This window comes from Drosophila kikkawai, unplaced genomic scaffold (genome assembly GCF_030179895.1).
Source record: "Drosophila kikkawai strain 14028-0561.14 unplaced genomic scaffold, DkikHiC1v2 scaffold_188, whole genome shotgun sequence".
NCBI lineage: Eukaryota > Metazoa > Arthropoda > Insecta > Diptera > Drosophilidae > Drosophila > Drosophila kikkawai.
The window spans coordinates 21,275-41,579 of NW_027222524.1; the positions used below are offsets into that span (position 1 = coordinate 21,275).

Here is a 20,305-nt window from a genome sequence, read left to right on the forward strand (position 1 = left end):
TTCATGCGATAACTTTGACAAAAAGAAATATCCTGCAGTTAATTATGCACAAAAATGAAAGTCAAAATTGTGAAAAACAAACTTGTTGTCGTTTGACCATCTCAATGTTGACTAATAAAGTGGTGTCATACCACCATTTTCATTGTTTTCGATGCTCTACACGACAACACTAATATTAGTTTGCGTAGTGCTTCCGATTTTCGAAAACAGAGGGAGGTCGGGTTTACCCACACTGTCGGCTTTACCCCACCTTACCCTATTTCTCAGATCTACTACGCAATGCAGACCCCACAAAACCGTATGGATTTAACCTCTGGAAAGCAGCAAAGTCAGTTAAACGGCAGACCCCACGCAGAATCCCTATAAAGCGTGCTGACAACACTTGGTGCAGATCGGATGCAGATATTTCTCTGGCTTTTGCTGACGAACTAGAAGGTCGATTTCAGCCGTTTGATCTTGCTAGGAGTGAGGACGTGGAAGCAACACTGGCATTTCTTAATACTTCCTGCCCAGATGTAGAGCCCATTCGTCATGTAAGTCCGGAAGAAGTTAGTCTCCAAATTAAAAAACTGCACGTTAGTAAAGCACCAGGATTTGACGGAATCGATAATAGAGTTGCCAAAGCTCTGCCCAAAAAGGGCATATTATTCCTTGTGCTCCTGTTCAACTCCATGTTACGTATTTACCACTTCCCCACACAATGGAAGTGCGCAGTGATATCGATGATACCTAAGCCAGGCAAACCGGAAAACCTTGTTGCGTCTTACCGGCCAATAAGCTTGCTGCCAACATTCTCTAAAATATTCGAGAGAATATTTCTTAGCAGAATGATGGCAGTAAGAAGTGTTCAGGATGCCATTCCAGATCACCAGTTTGGCTTCCGGAATCACCATGGAACGCCAGAACAGGCTCATAGAGTAACGCAGCATATCTTAGATGCTTTTGAAAACGGTCAGTACAGCTCTGCTATCTTCCTTGACGTAAAGGAAGCCTTCGATAGAGTGTGGCACAATGGATTGCTTTTTAAGCTAAAAACACTCCTACCAACTGCTCAATATCTCCTTCTGAAATCGTACCTGCTGGAGCGAAAATTCATGGTTGATGTGAGAGGTGAAAGATCATCCATTAGAAGCAGTCGAGCTGGAGTACCGCAAGGGAGTGTTTTGGGTCCTGTGTTATACACCCTTTACACCTCTGACTTGCCCAATCCCAGAGAACCGGGGACACTTCTTGCAACGTATGCTGATGACACAGCCTTTATCGCAAACTCAGCGTGTCGAATCGAGGCTTCTAGAAAAACGCAAAGCTTTTTGGATACATATAGCGAGTGGACGAAGAGGTGGAACATATCCATAAATGGAAATAAATCGCAACACTGCAATTTTTCCCTGAGACACAAAATCCTCCCTAGGGTCAAATTTCAGGACACGCTAATTCCTCAATCTCCTCAGGCCCAATACCTGGGATTGATCTTGGATAAGCGGCTCACGTGGAGGCAACACACCACCAAATAGCAGCAGCATGCCGTGGAAAACTCAGAAAGCTAAAACTGGATGCTAAAGTCCACCAGCAAGCTGAGCCTCAGTAACAAAGTGCTGCTATACAAAGCAATAGTTGTTCCTACTATGACCTATTGCATCCAGATATGGGGTACTGCGTCCGACTCTAACGTTATGAAAGTGCAAAGGGTCCAAAACCGGGCGCTGCGCACAATCACAAATGCACCCTGGTTTGCTAGGAATGCAGACATCGCTAACGACCTCAAAATGCTACCAGTGAGGGAGCAGATCAACAGGCACTCAAGTCGGTACAATGAACGGCTTCTGGCCCACACCAACCACCTAGCGGCATCATTGGCCATCCCCATGTCCAGACGAAGACTGAAGAGACGACATCCAGGTGACCTTTGGTTAAGAGGGAGGCAAAGAACCCGAGTCCTACACCAATAACTGAAATGCCTTTGTAAATTATAAATTGTTTACCGTTTACTGTTATGTTTCCATGTTATGTTTGTTTTATTTTTTTTTTTATTTTTATTTATTTATTAAGAATAGCAAATATCTGCCATTTTAAATCCATATCCTTACCTCAGACCGGATAAGGAGTGTTTTTTAATGATATGCTCCGACTCACATCAGGTGGTCAGAGGCAAGGATAGGTGTCTTAAGATATTATTTTTGTTAAAGTCTAGTGACATTTCAAAATATAATACAGAGTACATGTCGTTGTAAAGCGAACATAAAACGCGAAAAGGATCGTGTGCCTCGAAATTAGTTTTACAAATGTCCAAAGCTATAGGCCGAAAGTAACGTGATGGCCTAGAAGGAACTGAAAAGCGTATTTGTTTAAGAAGATTACTGGAAAAGATATATCCATTTATTAATTTATGCAGGAACATCACGCCATGGCAGGTCCGACGATCCTTAAGAGAGGGCAGGTCCAGAAGGCGTAGTCTGTCGGCATACGAAGGAAGGTGGCGATGTGGGTCCCAGTCTAAACCCCGAAGAGCGAACAAAAGGAATTGTTCTGTACCGATTCGATAAGATCCTGATACTTTGCATATTGAGGGGACCATACGCACGAACAATATTCGAGTTTGGGCCGAACCAGGGATATATATAAAAGTTTTGTAGTGTAGGGATCATCGAATTCCTTAGACCATCGTTTTACGAAAGCAAAAACACCCTTTGCTTTACCAACAATTATACCGATGTGATCGGTGAAGCTCAAGTTGTGGTAAATAGAACACCAAGATCCGTTACAGAGTGGATACGTTCAAGACACTCGTGCCTAAGGAATAGTTAGCCTGGAAACAATTTCTGCGGTAAAACGACATGTATTTACATTTGGAGTTGTTAAGAAACTATAAATTTTGAGTGCACCAGGACATCATGTTGTTTAAATCAGCTTGCAAAAGCTGAGCAGAATCAGGATTCACAAGAGGCAAACATAGTTTTACGTCATCAGCATACATCAAGACGTAAGAGTGGAGAATAACTTGGGGCAGATCATTAATAAAAATGCCAAATAGAAGAGGACCGAGGTGGCTCCCTGAGGAACACCAGAAGTCACGTGAACAAGGTTTGAGAATGAACCCTTGAATGCAACTCTTTGAGTACGGTTCGACAAATAAGTAGAAATCCACTTGATCAACGTAACCGGAAAACCCAACAGACAAAGTTTCTTCAGCAGTAATTGATGATTCACCGAATCGAAAGCTTTGCTGAAATCTGTAAAGATAACATCGGGTTGGGTGTTATTTTTAAACGCGTTTCTACTGACAGCAACAAACTCAATGAGATTTGTAGACGTTGATTTACGTTTCATGAAGCCATGCTGTGAGGGGGACATTATTGAGTTACATTGGTGCTGAAGCTGAGTAGTAATCAGAAGTTCGAATAATTTGGGAATCGCACTAAGTTTTGCTATACCTCTATAGTGTTCAATATTAGATTTACTACCCTTTTTATGAAGCGGAATGATAAACGATTCTTTCCAAACTTTGGGGAAAAACGAATGCTGAAGTTATAACTGGAAAAGTCTAGACAGTGGTCTACATAATGAACTGGCACAATTTCTCAGAACGCAGCTAGGTACAAGATCTGGACCAGAGGAAAAGGAAAGTTTGATTGTTCTGAGATTATGAAGAACATCATCTTCGCTGATTACAGGCATAAAAATGCAATTGGAGTGCGGGAGTGGAAAAGAATACTCTGAGTTGTTATCAAAATTAGTTTGTGAGTATGTAGTCTGGAAGAATTTTGCGAACAGGTTCGCGATATCAGGCTCATTGGAAGCGGAGGCATTATCGAAATGAAGACATGAAGGAAATTGTTGAGATTTCCGTTTCGAGTTTACAAAAGCGTAAAATTGCTTCGGTTAGCCTGAAACTCAATTTTGCACCGATTTAAGTGATTTCTGTAGCATTCAGAATTGTGTGCTAGGAAATTTGTACGAGCAGTTAAATATCTCGAATGGTCGACTTGAAGACCAGATTTGCTGTACTTTTTAAACAGTCTGGATTTCAGATTTTTTAGATATGAAAGCCGACGAGAAAACCAAGGGGGCTTCTGAGAAACTTCTGGTGAGGGAAATGAAGGGACATACATGTCGAAAACTGAGTACATTATTTCATAGAAACGCTTAACAATGTCTGAGGGATTCTCTGTGGAGTTCAAGAAAGTCCAATCCGTTAAGGATAAGTGGTGGTTCATTTCTGTAAACTTAGCTTTTCGAAAGCAACGAAACGTTGCAGGCTCAGCTTCTGGACACAATAATAATGGTGTGGAGGGTTCGAGGGTTAGCTCCAAAGTGGGATGATAAGCGTCCTCAGGACTAGAAAGAGGGTCAATTCTAGTGACGTAGGCATTGGCAAACTCAGAGACAAAAATGAGGTCTAAGACGTTATTACTGCAGTTCCTAACAAAATTTAATTGTCCCAATGAATGGTCAATGAGACCATGAATTAAATCGTGGGGTGAGGTGGGAACAAGAACATTTGAATCAGGTAAGGGCATCCAGGAAATGGAGGGTAGATTAAAATCACCCGTGACGATAAGGTGGTCATTAATACCAAGGGAAGAATGAATTTCTTGAATTAAGGATAAATGCTGCATATAAATATCAGTGTCAGACCTAGATGGAATATACGAGCATGAAACGTAGATAGAATAATCGTAAACCTGGATGCGAACCGCCACAAACTCTATATCAGTGTCAGTTTTAGAAATGATATTGGAAACCAGATCGGATTTAACCGCAATGAGAACACCACCGCCTGTCCGTATAGGACGATCACGCCTAAAGATGGCATAGTTCCCTGAAAAAATCTCAGAGTCAGACACAGAGGAGTTGAGCCATGTTTCTGTAAAGACAATAACATTGGCATCGAAAGAGACACTATTGACGTGCAGCCTACTGAGCTTGCCAAGTAAACTACGAACATTCTGATAGTGGAGAACAAAAGAGTCTATTAGTTTTTTGGAGGCCTAGTTGAAGGAGTTTGAGGCCCGCGAGCACGAGGAGTACTTTTGTGTTCGAATTCATGAACAATTGCATGCTTAGGCCACACAGAAGGATCAAGAGCCTTAGAAAATAGTAGGTCAGAAATTGTAATTTTAAACGAAGATATATCACGTCTTTCCTTAAAATTGAATTGGAGGACACTAAATTCAGTAACAGAAACATTCAATTTGCTGCTCAAGTGGGTCTTAACGTCGCCCTCAGAAGCATCTGGATTGAGGCGGGAAACAAAAATCTGTTTTTTCGGAGCAACACCAGCCAAAGGCACCGGTCCGCGTTTGGCAACGCCAGAAATTGTCGACTGTTGGGGGCCGCTTCTGGTAACGGCCGGCACCGAGATAGTGACCACCGGGGGAGCCACTGGGTTGGGATTTGACACCACCGACGCGTCGTTGATGGCAGCAGCACGCGACGTGGATGCCTGATCGGTGTAGACAGGCTGCTGAACCGGGAGCATGGTGGCTTCGCCCCCTCCGAGAATGGGGACTGGTGCAGCAACTTCAGCAGAGGCTGCAGCGTGCAATGTGGACGCCTGGACAACGTTGACAGGCTGCTGATCCAACGGCCTGACAAGATCTTCAACCATAGAAGTTGTGATCGATGCTGCATCATCACCAGAGCCGTTATCCACGGCTGCAGGCTTGGCACGTGGGGTGAACTGCATAAGGGGCATTCAGGGTCTGGAAGAGATAAGAATTTTTCAGACAGGTTGCTCCTGTTTTTGTTTGCGGGGTCACTTAGCAGTTTTAGCGACTTGAAATGGTGTTCCGCCTTCTGGAAGCGAGTTGACAACTCCTTAAAGCCGGCCGCCAACGACTGAAACTCCAGGTGAGTCTGCCTCATGAAGACCCGCATATCGGATTTGATATGCAGGCAGCTCGGGCACGTCCAGTCCAATCCAGGATTTTCACGAATGCGATCGGTGATACGCGATCCATTTTGCCCCAGATCGGCGCATCCAATGTGGGCGATATTATCGCAGAGCCAGCAGTAGACAGTGACATGCCGCGAAAAAATTTTTTGGCCGTTCGGGCACTTAGGGAAACAACACGTAGCCATTATTGGAATAAAAAAATACTATATCCAAGTAAATTACGAATTGGATTAATTTATTTGCGCGACGAAATGGCCGATCAAAACAAATTATACAATTGTTTATTTGAAAAAAAAAAAAAAAATTGTTTAAGTTTCGCGGCGAACAGACCGATCAAAACAAAAAGCGAAGAGCGCAAAAATAAAAGCTTTTATCTAAGCGCCGAAAAATAAGAAATTTGTGTTATTGATTTAGCTAGCGCCAACAACAACACAAGGCGATGCAGCGATAAGCGGTAAACACAATGCACAAGAATAGAAAGGCAAGGCAATTGTAAAACCGAAATTGTTTTACGACGATAAAGTCACAGACTTTATTTAAAAAGGCCCGGTTGTTTACTGATTAAGAAGTTCACGGAAACACCGACTACTTGCCGAAAATTTGGGCTTTGATAAATAGGATTTCACTAAGAAAACTTTGAATAAATGTAGAGCGATGTAAAGCACGTCCAACTCAAAGCTCGTCGAATACGAATATATTTGTTGTTAGTGTTAGTCCCTACGTTTTATAATCATTGATTTGGTTGATTAACGTATAATTAAATTTGAACTTATATAAAAAATTAAAAAAAAAAAAAACAAGCTTATGAATATATTGAAGCCCCATTTACTATTGCAGATTCTGTTTATAGTTCTACTTTTTTTATAGCTACAGGATTTCATGGAATTCATGTATTAATTGGAACAACTTTTTTATTAGTTTGTTTATTACGACATTTAAATAATCATTTTTCAAAAAATCATCATTTTGGATTTGAAGCAGCTGCATGATATTGACATTTTGTAGATGTAGTTTGATTATTTTTATATATTTCAATCTACTGATGAGGTGGATAATTAATTATTAATTAATATTTATATAGTATAAAAGTATATTTGACTTCCAATCATAAGGTCTATTAATAAATAGTATAAATAATTTTTTCAATTATTTTAATTGGCTCTTTAATTTTAATAATTACAACAATTGTAATATTTTTAGCTTCAATTCTTTCTAAAAAAGCTTTAATTGACCGAGAAAAAAGATCACCATTTGAATGTGGATTTGATCCTAAATCATCTTCTCATTTACCATTTTCTTTACGATTTTTTTTAATCACTTTAATTTTTTTAATTTTTGATGTAGAAATTGCCTTAATTCTCCCTATAATTACACAGGTACACAGCCAAAAATTTCCACGAACCATTTCAAGTTTTCCATGATATTTGGGTGCTTCTGAGTAAAAGTCCCATACAAAATTATTTTCCATCACCTACAGGTTCCGCGGTATACCTAAGAATACAAAAAACCGATGTTTGCCGACATTTTGAATTACGTGGCCTATATAATTGGACTTACCTTTATTATTTTCGGTAGGAGCTACTCTCAATACAACACGGCACTACTAAAAAATAGTCCCAATCGTGGACCATTGCCCACGTCTTTGGAATTCGACGCCAAAGTTGAAACTCCCAAAATTTTCAACATTTCTGTGATGAAAAAACAATTCTGAGAATTAAATCTTATATGGAACTAATTTAAAATATTCATTGAATCTATTGTTCATTGTATTCTTTAATTTCGGTTTAAAGCGTTTTCATGAGGACATTTTATTGGATTTATTAACGAATAAAACCGCTTTTTGGTTTGATTATCTACTACTATATTCAGTCAAAATTCAAATAAGTCAAGGCAACCTATAGAATGCGAGTAAATATGTATCTTCTATATATATAAAAATGGAGACAAAAAATGTTAGGGATCAAATCACAAGAGAACGTCTGGGCCGATTTGGCTCAATTTTTTTTTCAGTTTTTTGTAATTGCCAGAAGAAGGTTATAGCATAAGAAAATTTTGGAAAGTCCTTCCGGAAAGGTCGGTAGCGGCTCAACAGATGGACACACTGTTGTATGTAAAATCTGAAACACCCTACAAGGATCATAGCTGCGTTGAAATTCAGTATCAATGAACTCAGTAAAAAAATATTTAAACAAAAAAATCGAGCTAACGAAGCATTACCAAAGTGAGCTTAAACAATTGGAAGTAATGCCTGCTGTTAGACGATCAAATCTTGGGCGGCGTTCACGCAATGCAAAAATAATCAGAATTTCCGTAATAGTCGGACGCAAGAGGAACGTACAGAAATAAATGCATCGATACGTGCCCAAATGGCACAGCTTCGCGCTGCACAAAGACCACCTCAAGCCGACAAAATAATAGAGGAAGACGAGCCGCAAATGAAAACTTGAATCGCGCTGCATTCGCATACAATCCTGAAACATCCTACAAGGATCTTATGTGCGTTGTTATTGGTTCATTATCTGTTGTATGTCAGCATTGTAATGCATTGAAGTTTCGCTGGAGAACTGCATTCATACAGATCCGATGACAGCGTGACCGACGAGGATAAAGCGACCAACTATCCGACAGAATTTTTGAACTCACTGGATGTGCCAGGAACTCCGCCGCATAATTTGCAACTAAAGGTGGGATCGATTATTATAATGCTGCGGAATCTAAATCATCCGAGATTATGCAACGGTACTCGGTTGTCCGTTAAGAAACTAATGAACAACGTGATTCAAGCGACTATCAAGGGAAAATTTAAAGGAGAGGAAGTTCTTATCCCACGAATTCCGATTATTCCAACAGATCTTCCATTCCAATTCAAGAGGATTCAGTTCCCAGTTCGATTGGCGATTGCGATGACAATCAATAAACCGCAAGGCCAATCGTTGGAAGTCTGCGGGATAAATCTGGAATATCCATGTTTTTCACATGGCCAGCTATACGTAGCCTGTTCGCGTGTGGGAAAGCCGTCATCATTATTTATTTTTGCACCGGATAACAAAACAAAAAATATTGTTTATCAGATCGCTCTCCACTGATTTCAAGACAAAAAAATTTGTCAATCCAACGACAGGTTTGTTTAAAAGTCATCACTTCTTTTTGATTTTCAACTAATTTTGAATTCAAATTTTAGGAGAAGATAGGAATAAGGTAAGGTAATAATGTACGTCAAAGTAGAAACGGAACGTCTCAATTTAATTTGTTTTAATCAGTCGAAGTTGAGACGTTCCGTTTCTACTTTGACGTACATGTCGAAACACTACTATTGAAACATCATCAATCGATACGCATAAAAATTCATAGAGGTGACCTTATTCCTATCTTCTCCTAAAAATTTTAGGCTAAAATTTGAATTCAAAATTAGTTGAGAATCAAAAAGAAGTGATGACTTTTAAACAAACCAGTGAGTTCAAAAATTATGTCGGATAGCGAATTGACTTTGAATAAGGAAATTCAAATTATCTACGTCCTTATTCTTTCCGGCCAACTTTATCTCGCCCCAACTTCGACTGATTAAAACAAATTAAATTGAGACGTTCCGTTTCTACTTTGACGTACATTATTACCTTACCTTATTCCTATCCTAAATTTGAATTCAAAATAAGTTGATAATCAAAAAGAAGTGATGACTTTTAAACAAACCAATCGAACTGGGAACTGAATCCTCTTGAATTGGAATGGAAGATCTGTTGGAATAATCGGAATTCGTGGGATAAGAACTTCCTCTCCTTTAAATTTTCCCTTGATGATAGTCGCTTGAATCACGTTGTTCATTAGTTTCTTAACGGACAACCGAGTACCGTTGCATAATCTCGGATGACTTTAAACAACCAGTGAGTTCAAAAATTATGTCGGATAGTTGGTCGCTTCATCCTCGTGGTCACGCTGTCAACGGATCTGTATGAATGCAGTTCTCCAGCGATTTGACTTTAAGTAAGGAAATTCAAACTATCTACGTCCTTATTCTTCCCGGCGAACTTTATCTCGCCCCAACTTCGACTGATTAAAACGAATGAAATTGAGACGTTCCGTTTCTACTTTGACGTACATGTCGACACAGTACTGTTGAAACAAACGGCGGTATCTTAACAGATGATTGTCAACATCCAAGTCGAATCATCAATCGATACGCATAAAAATTCATACAGCTAACCTTCTTATTCGTTTCTTCTCCTAAAATTTGAATTCAAACTCAGTGTAGAATTAAAAAGACGTGATGACTTTTAAACAAACCTGTCGTTGGATTGACCATCTTTATGTTGAAGTGATACCCATCTTCTCCACGACAGAACATCAACGGGTATTGAAGAGCATCATAAGACCGATGAGTCTCATAAACTCGCTGCAATTGGCCATTAAGAACAATATCGCGTGATTCAACATTCTCGCCAACAATCACCACTGCGACTTCATTGATAGTGGGAGCATTAAATTGTCTTGCATGGCTACCAGTGGGTCTTTTGTCAGCGCTGATAATGATTTTATGTTCGTCATAATGCATTATATCCAATGCGGTTTTAAACAATCTGACCAATTCATTATGCTCATGGAGAAGGATTTGCAATTGTTGAATAAATTTCACGTTTAGTTGCAGTAAAAATTGCACAGCGGTGATTTAGTTCAACTTCCGAATCACCATTGAAATAGATCTGAAGGAATTTATGATCTTTGTTTGTGGTGGTAACAAAGCGCCCACTCGGTGGTGAATTTGCCCTGAATCTGAATGTTGGGATGCAATTTTGAAAAAATGTGATAATAAAGAGACGCCATTACCTTATAACTTGGATTGTAGCCTGATTGTTGAACAACCTCGGCTCCAAAAGACGTCATTTGAAAGCATCCGTTATATTTTTGTGCAAGCTTCAGGAAACTGTTTGATTGGGCTGAGTTTCCATATAGTAGCGAGTACAAAGGCTCTGGTGGATGAGCCAAAACGGGCAATTTAATTTTGCCACCTGCACAGCATAAGCCGGGGGTTTCCAACTTCAATGCATTACAATGCTGACATACAACAGATAATGAACCAATAACAACGCACGTAAGATCCTTGTAGGATGTTTCAGGATTGTATGCGAATGCAGCGCGATTCAAGTTTTCATTTGCGGCTCGTCTTCCTCTATTATTTTGTCGGGCTTGAGGTGGTCTTTGTGCAGCGCGAAGCTGTGCCATTTGGGCACGTATCGATGCATTTATTTCTGTACGTTCCTCTTGCGTCCGACTATTACGGAAATTCTGGTTATTTATTGCATTGCGTGAACGCCGCCCAAGATTTGATCGTCTAACAGCAGGCATTACTTCCAATTGTTTAAGCTCACTTTGGTAATGCTTCGTTAGCTCGATTTTTTTGTTTAAATATTTTTTTACCAAGTTCATTGATACACAATTTCAACGCAGCTATGATCTTTGTAGGGTGTTTCAGAATATTACATACAACAGTGTGTCCATCTGTTGAGCCGCTAGCGACCTTTCCGGAAGGACTTCCCAAAATTTTCTTATGCTATAACCTTTTTCTGGCAATTACAAAAAACTGAAAAAAAATTGAGCCAAATCGGCCCAGCCGTTCTCTTGTGATTTGATCCCTAACATTTTTTGTCTCCATTTTTATATATATAGAAGATACATATTTACTCGCATTCTATAGNTTGCCTTGACTTATTTGAATTTTGACAGAAGAAAATAAAAAAGCGGTTTTATTCGTTTAATAAATCCAATAAAATGTCCTCATGAAAACGCTTTAAACCGAAATTAAAGAATACAATGAACAATAGATTCAATGAATATTAAAATTAGTTCCATATAAGATTTAATTCTCAGAATTGTTTTTTCATCACAGAAATGTTGAAAATTTGGGGAGGTTTCAACTTTGGCGTCGAATTCCAAAGACGTGGGCAATGGTCCACGATTGGGACTATTTTTTAGTAGTGCCGTGTGTATTGAGAGTAGCTCCTACCGAAAATAATAAAGGTAAGTCCAATTATATAGGCCACGTAATTCAAAATGTCGGCAAACATCGGTTTTTTGTATTCTTAGGTATACCGCGGAACCTGTAGGTGATGGAATATAATTTTGTATGGGACTTTTACTCAGGAGCACCCAAATATCATGGAAAACTTGAAATGGTTCGTGGAAATTTCACAAAGTTTAATTTTGTATTCCTGTGTTATTATTTTAAAATATTCTAATATTTTAATTTGAACAATTACTTCAATTATTTTTATTTTAATTTTGTTAATTGGTTTATATCATGAATGATATCAAGGTATACTAAATTGATCAAATTAACAGGGTTGTAGTTAATTATAACATTTGATTTGCATTTAAAAAGTATCTACCTTGTTAAAGAATATGAAGCGATAAATTGCAGTTAGTTTCGACCTAACCTTAGGTAATCCTACCCTTATTCTTTAATTGAAGCCAAAATAGAGGCGTATCACTGTTAATGATATAAGTAGGCTATAGCCTCAATTAAGGAAGTATGGTGATCAAGTAAAAGCTGCTAACTTTTTTCTTTTAATGGTTAAATTCCATTTATACTTCTATTTATATAGTTTAAATAAAACTTTACATTTTCATTGTAAAAATAAAAATCTTTTTTTTTATAAATTACTAAAATTAATTCATTACATTCAAAGATTATAACAATCTCTGTAAGGAAGTCCTAAGGTAGGTCTCAGTCTCGTCCAGGTCCTCTTTATCAGAAAAATTTATAAAGAAATTGGACAAAAGGCATTTGACGTGCGGTAAACTGACGTGAGATGGTAGTGGTCAGTTACCGGGATACGAAGCCAGAGAAATGGCTTGTCCGGTCTTTGCAATAGAAATAATCGGCGGAAGCGCGCTTTGGGGCCGGGCCCATAGCAGACGCTATGGGGAGACCGAGAGAGGGGTCGATTATGGGAAGCACCGCTTCCTAGGGCAGAAGTTATGGCTTAGAATCTAAGCATTTTTGTGGTAATATATTCCGCGAGTCATGGCCAACGTGATTTGGGATCGTCCCCTACGAGCAAATATTTAAATTTGGGGACAATTTGTATTTAAGAGAGTTTTCGCGAATTTATTAATTTCTCCCTCATTTAAGTTTCTCTGCAATTATCCTTCCAGTGTGGGCGGCGCATGGCTCCCAAAAGCGGCCGCCAATGGTGTCAAAGTCGCTGTGTGGAAGCGATTAGGTATCTAATAAAATTTACTTTAATTTTATAATTAAAGTTTGGAGTTTCATTTCTCCCAGTGTAGGCGAAAACTCGGCCGTTCCCCGCAAAACTATGCCTGAAATCCTCTCATCGCAAACGCGTGGCCACCGCACTGCGTTAACTAACCGGAGAAATATTTAATTTTATATTTGCAGCGAAGATAAGGTCCACCCTTTTTTGCCGGACTTCGATGTTGTAATAAAATATTTCATTCTAAATTTCCAACTGATTTTTATCCCAAGAACGATCGAGGCTGAACGAAATATATTTTTAATTTGTAAATTTCAATGAAGTTTTGAGAAGTTCGGGTCCACCCCTTTTCCCTCTACATGTCTCGTTTGACAAAGGTTGGCGTAGGTCAGGGAAAATAACATGGCGACAGCGAGGGGAGTTTTAGTTTTCAATTGCAATGGATATATATTCAAGTTTTATTTAACAAATTTTAGTTTTCCTTTGTATTCTCAAATTTTTAGTTTTCATTTCTGGGCTTAACTTATAAAGTTTTCTTTGCAGGTGTTTGAGGTTAACTTTTTGTCTTTCATATTTTCTAGCCTACTCTAAGTGAAACCGCATCTTGGCCGTCGAGAAATTTCTATATGCATGTGAGTCTCGCTGGCCAGAATGCGGTTCACCCTAATCACTCACCCGTCTCAGTTGTCCGCACACACACACGCACGTGGCTGATGCTCCGCCACGTCTTCGTCTGCCTCCAACACGTGCCTCCTTGGCCACCAATTTGTCGCAACTCCACTGCCGTCACTCGCACTTGTCCATTTTACGTCGAGCACCGCCTCCTGGCTGATCTCGGGTTATCCAGAAATAATTGTCACTGTCAATTGTATTTTTGCACTCGTTTACCGCCGGCACCGTCGCGCAGACAAAGTCCCGGAGTCTCGAAGTAGAAAAATGTCCGCTCGCACGTCTGCCCGTTTTGCTCCCGTCCGCCAAAGTGAAAAAATGCCATGCGGTTTTGCCAAATTTCGGCCGCGCTGGTAATTTTCCATTCTTTTGCATTGCGGTGCATCGGCTTCCCTCTCGCTCTCTCTCGTTGGCGCGTGCCAATTTTCGGGGGTTGTTTTGCGCTCGATCGTATGCTCGCTCTCCCTTGCTCCTGCACGGCGCTGACTCCGTGGCCACTTGTTCGTGGTGAATAACTCTCTCTGCTCTCCGAGTGTAGGTGTGTGTGTGTGCGTGTGCGATCTAGTGATGTGAGAACGGGGAACCAAAGATACCCTGCAGTACCATTCATCAACGTTTCATCAATAGCCGAAGGGGTGTTGTTGATGATTCATCGATGAATGGCCATACAAACTGTTGATGAATTTAAAATGGGCATGTCATAGGCGTTCATCAACAACAATTCATCAACAATTCATCATCATTTCATCGATGAATTGATGATGAAATGTTGATTAAAGGCTGATGAAATGTTGATGAATTGTTGATGATTCATCGATGAATTGTTGATGAATCATCAACAATTCATCAACATTTCATCAGCCTTTAATCAACATTTCATCATCAATTCATCGATGAATTGTTGATGATTTTTTTTTTCCATATCTATATATATAAAAATCAATTGCTGTTCGTTAGTCTCGCTAAAACTCGAGAATGGCTGAACGGATTTATCTTATCTTGGTCTTGAATTATTCGTGGAGGTCTAGGGAAGGTATAAAAGGTGAGAAAAATTCGAATAATTGCCGGGAAAATCCTCAAAACAGTATTTTTCTATTTCCCATACAAACGTTTTCTAAATAAAATGGAGAGTCAATTTGTAATTTATTACCGCTGTATAAAGTTCAAATTCGCATGCGCGTTGGAGGATCTAATATCGCGTTCCGAAACTCAACAAAAGTGAAAGTGAATCGCGAACGCGACAAAATTGCATAGTCTCACAGCTTCATATAGCTTCGAGAAAATTAATTTTAGCTAACTTCAGTTGTAATCTGTCTTTTGTTTTTAATCAGACTATATAGAAATCGAAAGATAAATCTTAAGTTTTGTCACAAACGTTAAATTATAAATCTTAAGTAAATTTCTGAACGCAATCATAATATTTGACATTAGATTTGACAACCAACTAATATGTCAATCCATCCTGTCTGTCGCTTTTCAGTCAGAATGGCAGTTTCGGCAGGACAAGGAGGAATCTTCTTTTTTATGCACTCCTCCGAAACGGCTTTACGATTCTCATGAAATTTAGTGTGCTTATGCAGTTTGGTTCAACTTGAGAGATAGGATAGCTAAGATCTTTAACATCATGGCAGTTTCGGCAGGACAAGGAGGAATCTTATTTTTTTATGCACTCCTCCGAAACGGCTTTACCGAATTCTCATGAAATTTAGTGCGCTTATGCAGTTTGGTTCAACTTGAGAGATAGGATAGCTTAGAACTTTTACATTATGGCAGTTTCGGCAGAACAAGGAGGAATTTTCTTTTTTATGCACTCCTCCGAAACGGCTTTACCGATTCTTATGGAATTTAGTGTGCTTATTTAACCAAATCTTTATGCTTTGCTCGGGCTATTTTGTTGATGAGTTTGCACCAAATTGGTTGAGCGGTTCTTCACGTATTACATATTTTGTAATAAATTATTTCAATAAATCGCATTTTGTCAGATTGTCTTTTCTTTTATTGTCATTTGTCATTCATAATTATTGTTTTGCGTTTATAAGTGGTGAGTCTCTAAATTCTCATTTGAAATACATTAAGAAGGTAAGATAATTATTTTCAGCAAAATGCCACCGAAAAGATCGAATCTCAACAACGTAAGCAGCAGAGTGGCACGACGCAGACGTTTCGAAAGAGCTCATCAGTTGCCAGAACAAGTCAATACAAGAAATAGAGCTCAAAGAATTAGGACAGCAGAAGGTCGTGCACAAGAATCCCAGGAACAGCGTAGCGAACGTCTGCAGCAGAATATTACGAGAATCAGGGCGGCTCGAGATAGAAACATAGATATGTATAGTACGAGCACAAGTACGACAAAGGCAGCGGAACAGTCGCTCATTAGTTCGTACATCATTCGTTCGTCTTGCTTTTGAATATGCACCAGATATTAACTACTTTGCGCATTCAAAAATTGCTATCGGTGGAATGGACAAAGTATGTCAATATTGTCAGGCGTTTAAATTTCGGAATGAAACTGCCGGTATGTGCTGCGCAGCAGGAAAAGTCGTTTTGCAACCTCTACTTGCTCCGCCAGAACCTTTATTATCCCTTCTTGATGGAAATTCAAATGACTCAAAATTATTTTTGCGTAAAATACGCAAATTTAATAGTTGCTTCCAAATGACGTCATTTGGGGCCACTAAAATTTGTGATCTTGCATCCGATGGACGTAATTTTGAAACTACATTCAAAATACAAGGCCAGATGTACCACAAAATTGGATTATTGATGCCTGATGATAATCCGAAAATTTCTTCAAATTTATTTTATGGGCAATTGTGAAGAGCGCGTAACGACCCGATGCCAGTATCATTTTATTGAACAAGCAGAGGAAGCGGTTTAGGAGTCTATAGCGAACAAACATAGTGACAGGAGATTTTTATATATTAAGATTACTGTTGAAGGTTTAATATTTTATTTACTGACAACTCTGTAATATGCTCATTGTTTCCGTATTGTTTCCTACAAATAATATGCATGACAAAACAGTGTTTGCCGGGTCAACTATAATTGGTACGGGCCCAGCAAAGCGGGTCGGGTCTGCTAGTCTATATATATAAAAATCAATTGCTATTCGTTAGTCTCGCTAAAACTCGAGAATGGCTGAACGGATTTATCTTATCTTGGTCTTGAATTATTCGTGGAGGTCTAGGGAAGGTATAAAAGGTGAGAAAAATTCGAATAATTGCCGGGAAAATCCTCAAAACAGTATTTTTCTATTTCCCATACAAACGTTTTCTAAATAAAATGGAGAGTCAATTTGTAATTTATTACCGCTGTATAACAGGGGTGTGCTTATGCAGTTTGGTTCAACTTGAGAGATAGGATAGCTAAGATCTTTTACATCATGGCAGTTTCGGCAGGACAAGGAGGAATCTTATTTTTTTATGCAATCCTCCGAAACGGCTTTACCGATTCTCATGAAATTTAGTGCGCTTATGCAGTTTGGTTCAACTTGAGAGATAGGATAGCTAATCATGGCAGTTTCGGCAGGACAAGGAGGAATCTTCTTTTTTATGCACTCCTCCGAAACGACTTTACCGATTATCATGAAATTTAGTGTGCTTATGCAGTTTGGTTCAACTTGAGAGATAGGATAGCTAAGATCTTTCACATCATGGCAGTTTCGGCAGGACAAGGAGGAATCTTATTTTTTTATGCACTCCTCCGAAACGGCTTTACCGATTCTCATGAAATTTAGTGTGCTTATGCAGTTTGGTTCAACTTGAGAGATAGGATAGCTAAGATCTTTCACATCATGGCAGTTTCGGCAGAACAAGGAGGAATCTTCTTTTTTTATGCACTCCTCCGAAACGGCTTTACCGATTCTAATGGAATTTAGTGTACTTATTTAACCAAATCTTTATGCTTTGCTCGGGCTATTTTGTTGATGAGTTTGCACCAAATTGGTTGAGCGGTTCTTCACGTATTACATATTTTGTAATATATTATTTCAATAAATCGCATTTCGTCAGAATGTCTTTTCTTTTATTGTCATTTGTCATTCATAATTATTGTTTTGTGTTTATAAGTGGTGAGTCTCTAAATTCTCATTCTCATTTGAAATACATTAAGAAGGTAAGAAAAGATCGAATCTCAACAACGTAAGCAGCAGAGTGTGAGTGCATCCTTCTATCTTTGTGGCTACGTGCGCGAGAACTTTCTTTACTTTGGTGATCCTTTGTGATAGTGACATTCCAAGTAATGTGCTCTTTTTTGTGATAGTGACACTTTACTGCTAAATAAACGGGAAATTTTCTCAATTACAATTTACGATGCCGAGGAGAAGACGACCTAACGTAGGTCGTCGTAGTCAATCAAATGTGCGAAGAGCTACCTCACGTGCTAACCGCACTGATGACCAGAGACAGAGAGATCAAGAAAATAGTCGTATTGCTATGTCAGAATTGCGTTCTTTAGTGAGTGACAATGTAGGAGATAGGCTTAGAATGCAACGAGTTCGTGCACATCAAACACAACAACAGCAAGCTAGACATAATGAAATTGAGCGAATCCGCAGACGCAGTGCTCCTGTGATTGTTGAACGAGCTGCATTCCACTATGATCCGGCAATTGATTATTGTGCCGACAAATCAGTAACAATTGGGGAAATGAAAACAATTTGTAAATATTGTAAGGCGTTAAAATACACTGGTGAATCTACTGGATTATGTTGTGCTGAAGGCAAAGTAAAATTGCCACAATTGGTCCCACCACCAGATCCTTTACGCTCTTTAGTTTCTGGGATTGGAAATGATTCTAAGCACTTTTTGACCAACATTCAGAAATATAACAACTGTTTCCAGATGACATCATTTGGTGCTACACATATTATACAAGACAATTTCATGCCCACTTTCAAGGTATTGTATAAGAATATTTTTTTATATTATTAAAGTTTGTACTAAAATAAATATATATCGGAAATAATTAATAGACAAATTTTTAAAAATTATACAGATACAAGGACAAATTTATCACTTACTGGGAACTCTGTTACCACTACCTGATGCAGATCATCAATTTTTACAAATTTATTTTATGGGCAATTCAGATGCGGAAATTAATAATCGTTGTGCTCACAATCCAACAGTGAAGAGAACCATTGTCCAACAATTACAAATGTTTCTTCATCAGAATAACAATTTAGTAAACATGTTCAAAATAGCATTGGATCGGATGCCATCTGATAGCCATAACATTATTATTCGAGCTGACAAAACACCTGCCGGTGAACACACAAGGAGGTTCAATTCACCTACCATTGATGAAGTGGCTGTTGTCATTGTGGGAGAAAATTTACAATCTAGAGATATTGTGCTTCATCGTCGGAATAGTGCTTTAAAACGTGTATCTGAAACACACAGGAGTTATGATGCACTACAATATCCTTTGATCTTCTGGCAGGGGGAAGATGGATACCATTTTAATATCAAAATGGTAAATCAAGTAACAGGTAAATGAATTGAACAAGATTAAATAATATTTTTAAATTCAATTCATTGAAGTAACAATTTAAACATTTATCATTTTTGATTGCAGGTGCTGAAACCAACAAAAAAGTTAGTTCTATGAATTTCTATTCATACAGACTCATGATCCGTCAAGGTGAAGTAAATCATATTTTGATGTGTCAACGACTTTTTCATCAGTTTGCAGTTGATATGTATGTCAAAATTGAGACTGAACGATTGACATACATCCGTTTGAACCAACGACGGCTACGGTCAGAGGAATACATTCATCTCCGCGATGCTATAAATGCTGATGGCAATGTGAATAATGTAGGAAGAATGACAATTTTGCCAGCTACTTATATAGGAAGCCCACGCCACATGCATGAATATGCTCAGGATGCTATGTCATATGTTAGGCATTATGGCCGCCCAGACTTATTTGTTACATTCACATGTAACCCAAAATGGTCCGAAATCAAAAAGGAATTACTACATAGCCAAACACCAATTGATAGACATGACATAACCGCCAGAGTTTTTAAACAAAAATTAAAATCTCTCATGAATTTTTTAATAAAGCATTGTGTGTATGGCCGAGTCCGTTGTTGGATGTACTCTGTAGAATGGCAAAAGCGTGGATTGCCACATGCGCACATTTTAGTCTGGTTAGTGGACAAAATAAGGCCAGATGAGATTGGTTCCATAATTTCAGCTGAAATTCCAGATGAAATAGTTGACCCCAAAATTGCATGCAGCAGTTACCAAACACATGATACATGGACCTTGCGGACATTTCAACTACAATTCACCCTGTATGGTCGACGGTAGGTGTTCCAAGCGATACCCAAGAGACCTGCTTGCTGAAACCATAACGGGAAATGATGGATACCCATTGTATCGTCGGCGATCAGTTGCGGACAGTGGGCGATCGGTAGTTGTGAAGGTAAGAGGACAAAATGTTGATGTAGACAATCGTTGGATTGTGCCATACTCGCCAATATTGTCCAAAGCTTTTGAGACTCACATCAATGTGGAATATT

General features: G+C 38.9%; 1 protein-coding gene and 1 long non-coding RNA gene across 5 annotated transcripts; one reads left to right on the top strand and one right to left on the bottom strand.

The window, feature by feature from the left end:
• Nucleotides 1-1,630: 1,630 nt before the first annotated feature.
• Nucleotides 1,631-6,081, bottom strand: LOC138929415 (uncharacterized). The gene is made up of 3 exons (XM_070288850.1): nucleotides 5,760-6,081; nucleotides 5,471-5,702; nucleotides 1,631-1,904 (listed from the first exon to the last, which is right to left on the bottom strand). Exons 1-3 carry the CDS (start codon nucleotides 6,079-6,081, stop codon nucleotides 1,631-1,633), a joined length of 828 nt encoding a protein of 275 aa, XP_070144951.1.
• Nucleotides 6,082-16,581: 10,500 nt separating this feature from the next.
• Nucleotides 16,582-20,004, top strand: LOC121502160 (uncharacterized). Of its 4 annotated transcripts, none has more exons than XR_011445776.1 (4): nucleotides 16,582-17,886; nucleotides 18,034-18,671; nucleotides 18,769-19,264; nucleotides 19,351-19,978. It is a non-coding gene; the product is annotated as an uncharacterized lncRNA (long non-coding RNA). The 4 variants fall into 4 exon arrangements; XR_011445775.1 differs by adding an exon at nucleotides 19,990-20,004 and having other exon boundaries at nucleotides 16,818-18,671; nucleotides 19,351-19,930; XR_011445777.1 differs by lacking the exon at nucleotides 18,034-18,671 and having other exon boundaries at nucleotides 16,583-17,886; nucleotides 19,351-19,977.
• Nucleotides 20,005-20,305: the final 301 nt, after the last annotated feature.

Bases quoted from the DNA above. Each gene is read 5' to 3' on its own strand.
- LOC138929415 (XM_070288850.1), bottom strand. From the start codon at position 6,081: ATGGCTACGTGTTGTTTCCCTAAGTGCCCGAACGGCCAAAAAATTTTT. The intron at 5,703-5,759 runs GTGACCCCGCAA...TATCTCTTCCAG, and splicing joins CAAGTCGCTAAAACTGCTAA to ACCCTGAATGCCCCTTATGC. The intron at 1,905-5,470 runs GTTCAGCAGCCT...TCTTAACCAAAG, and splicing joins GCGAAGCCACCATGCTCCCG to GTCACCTGGATGTCGTCTCT.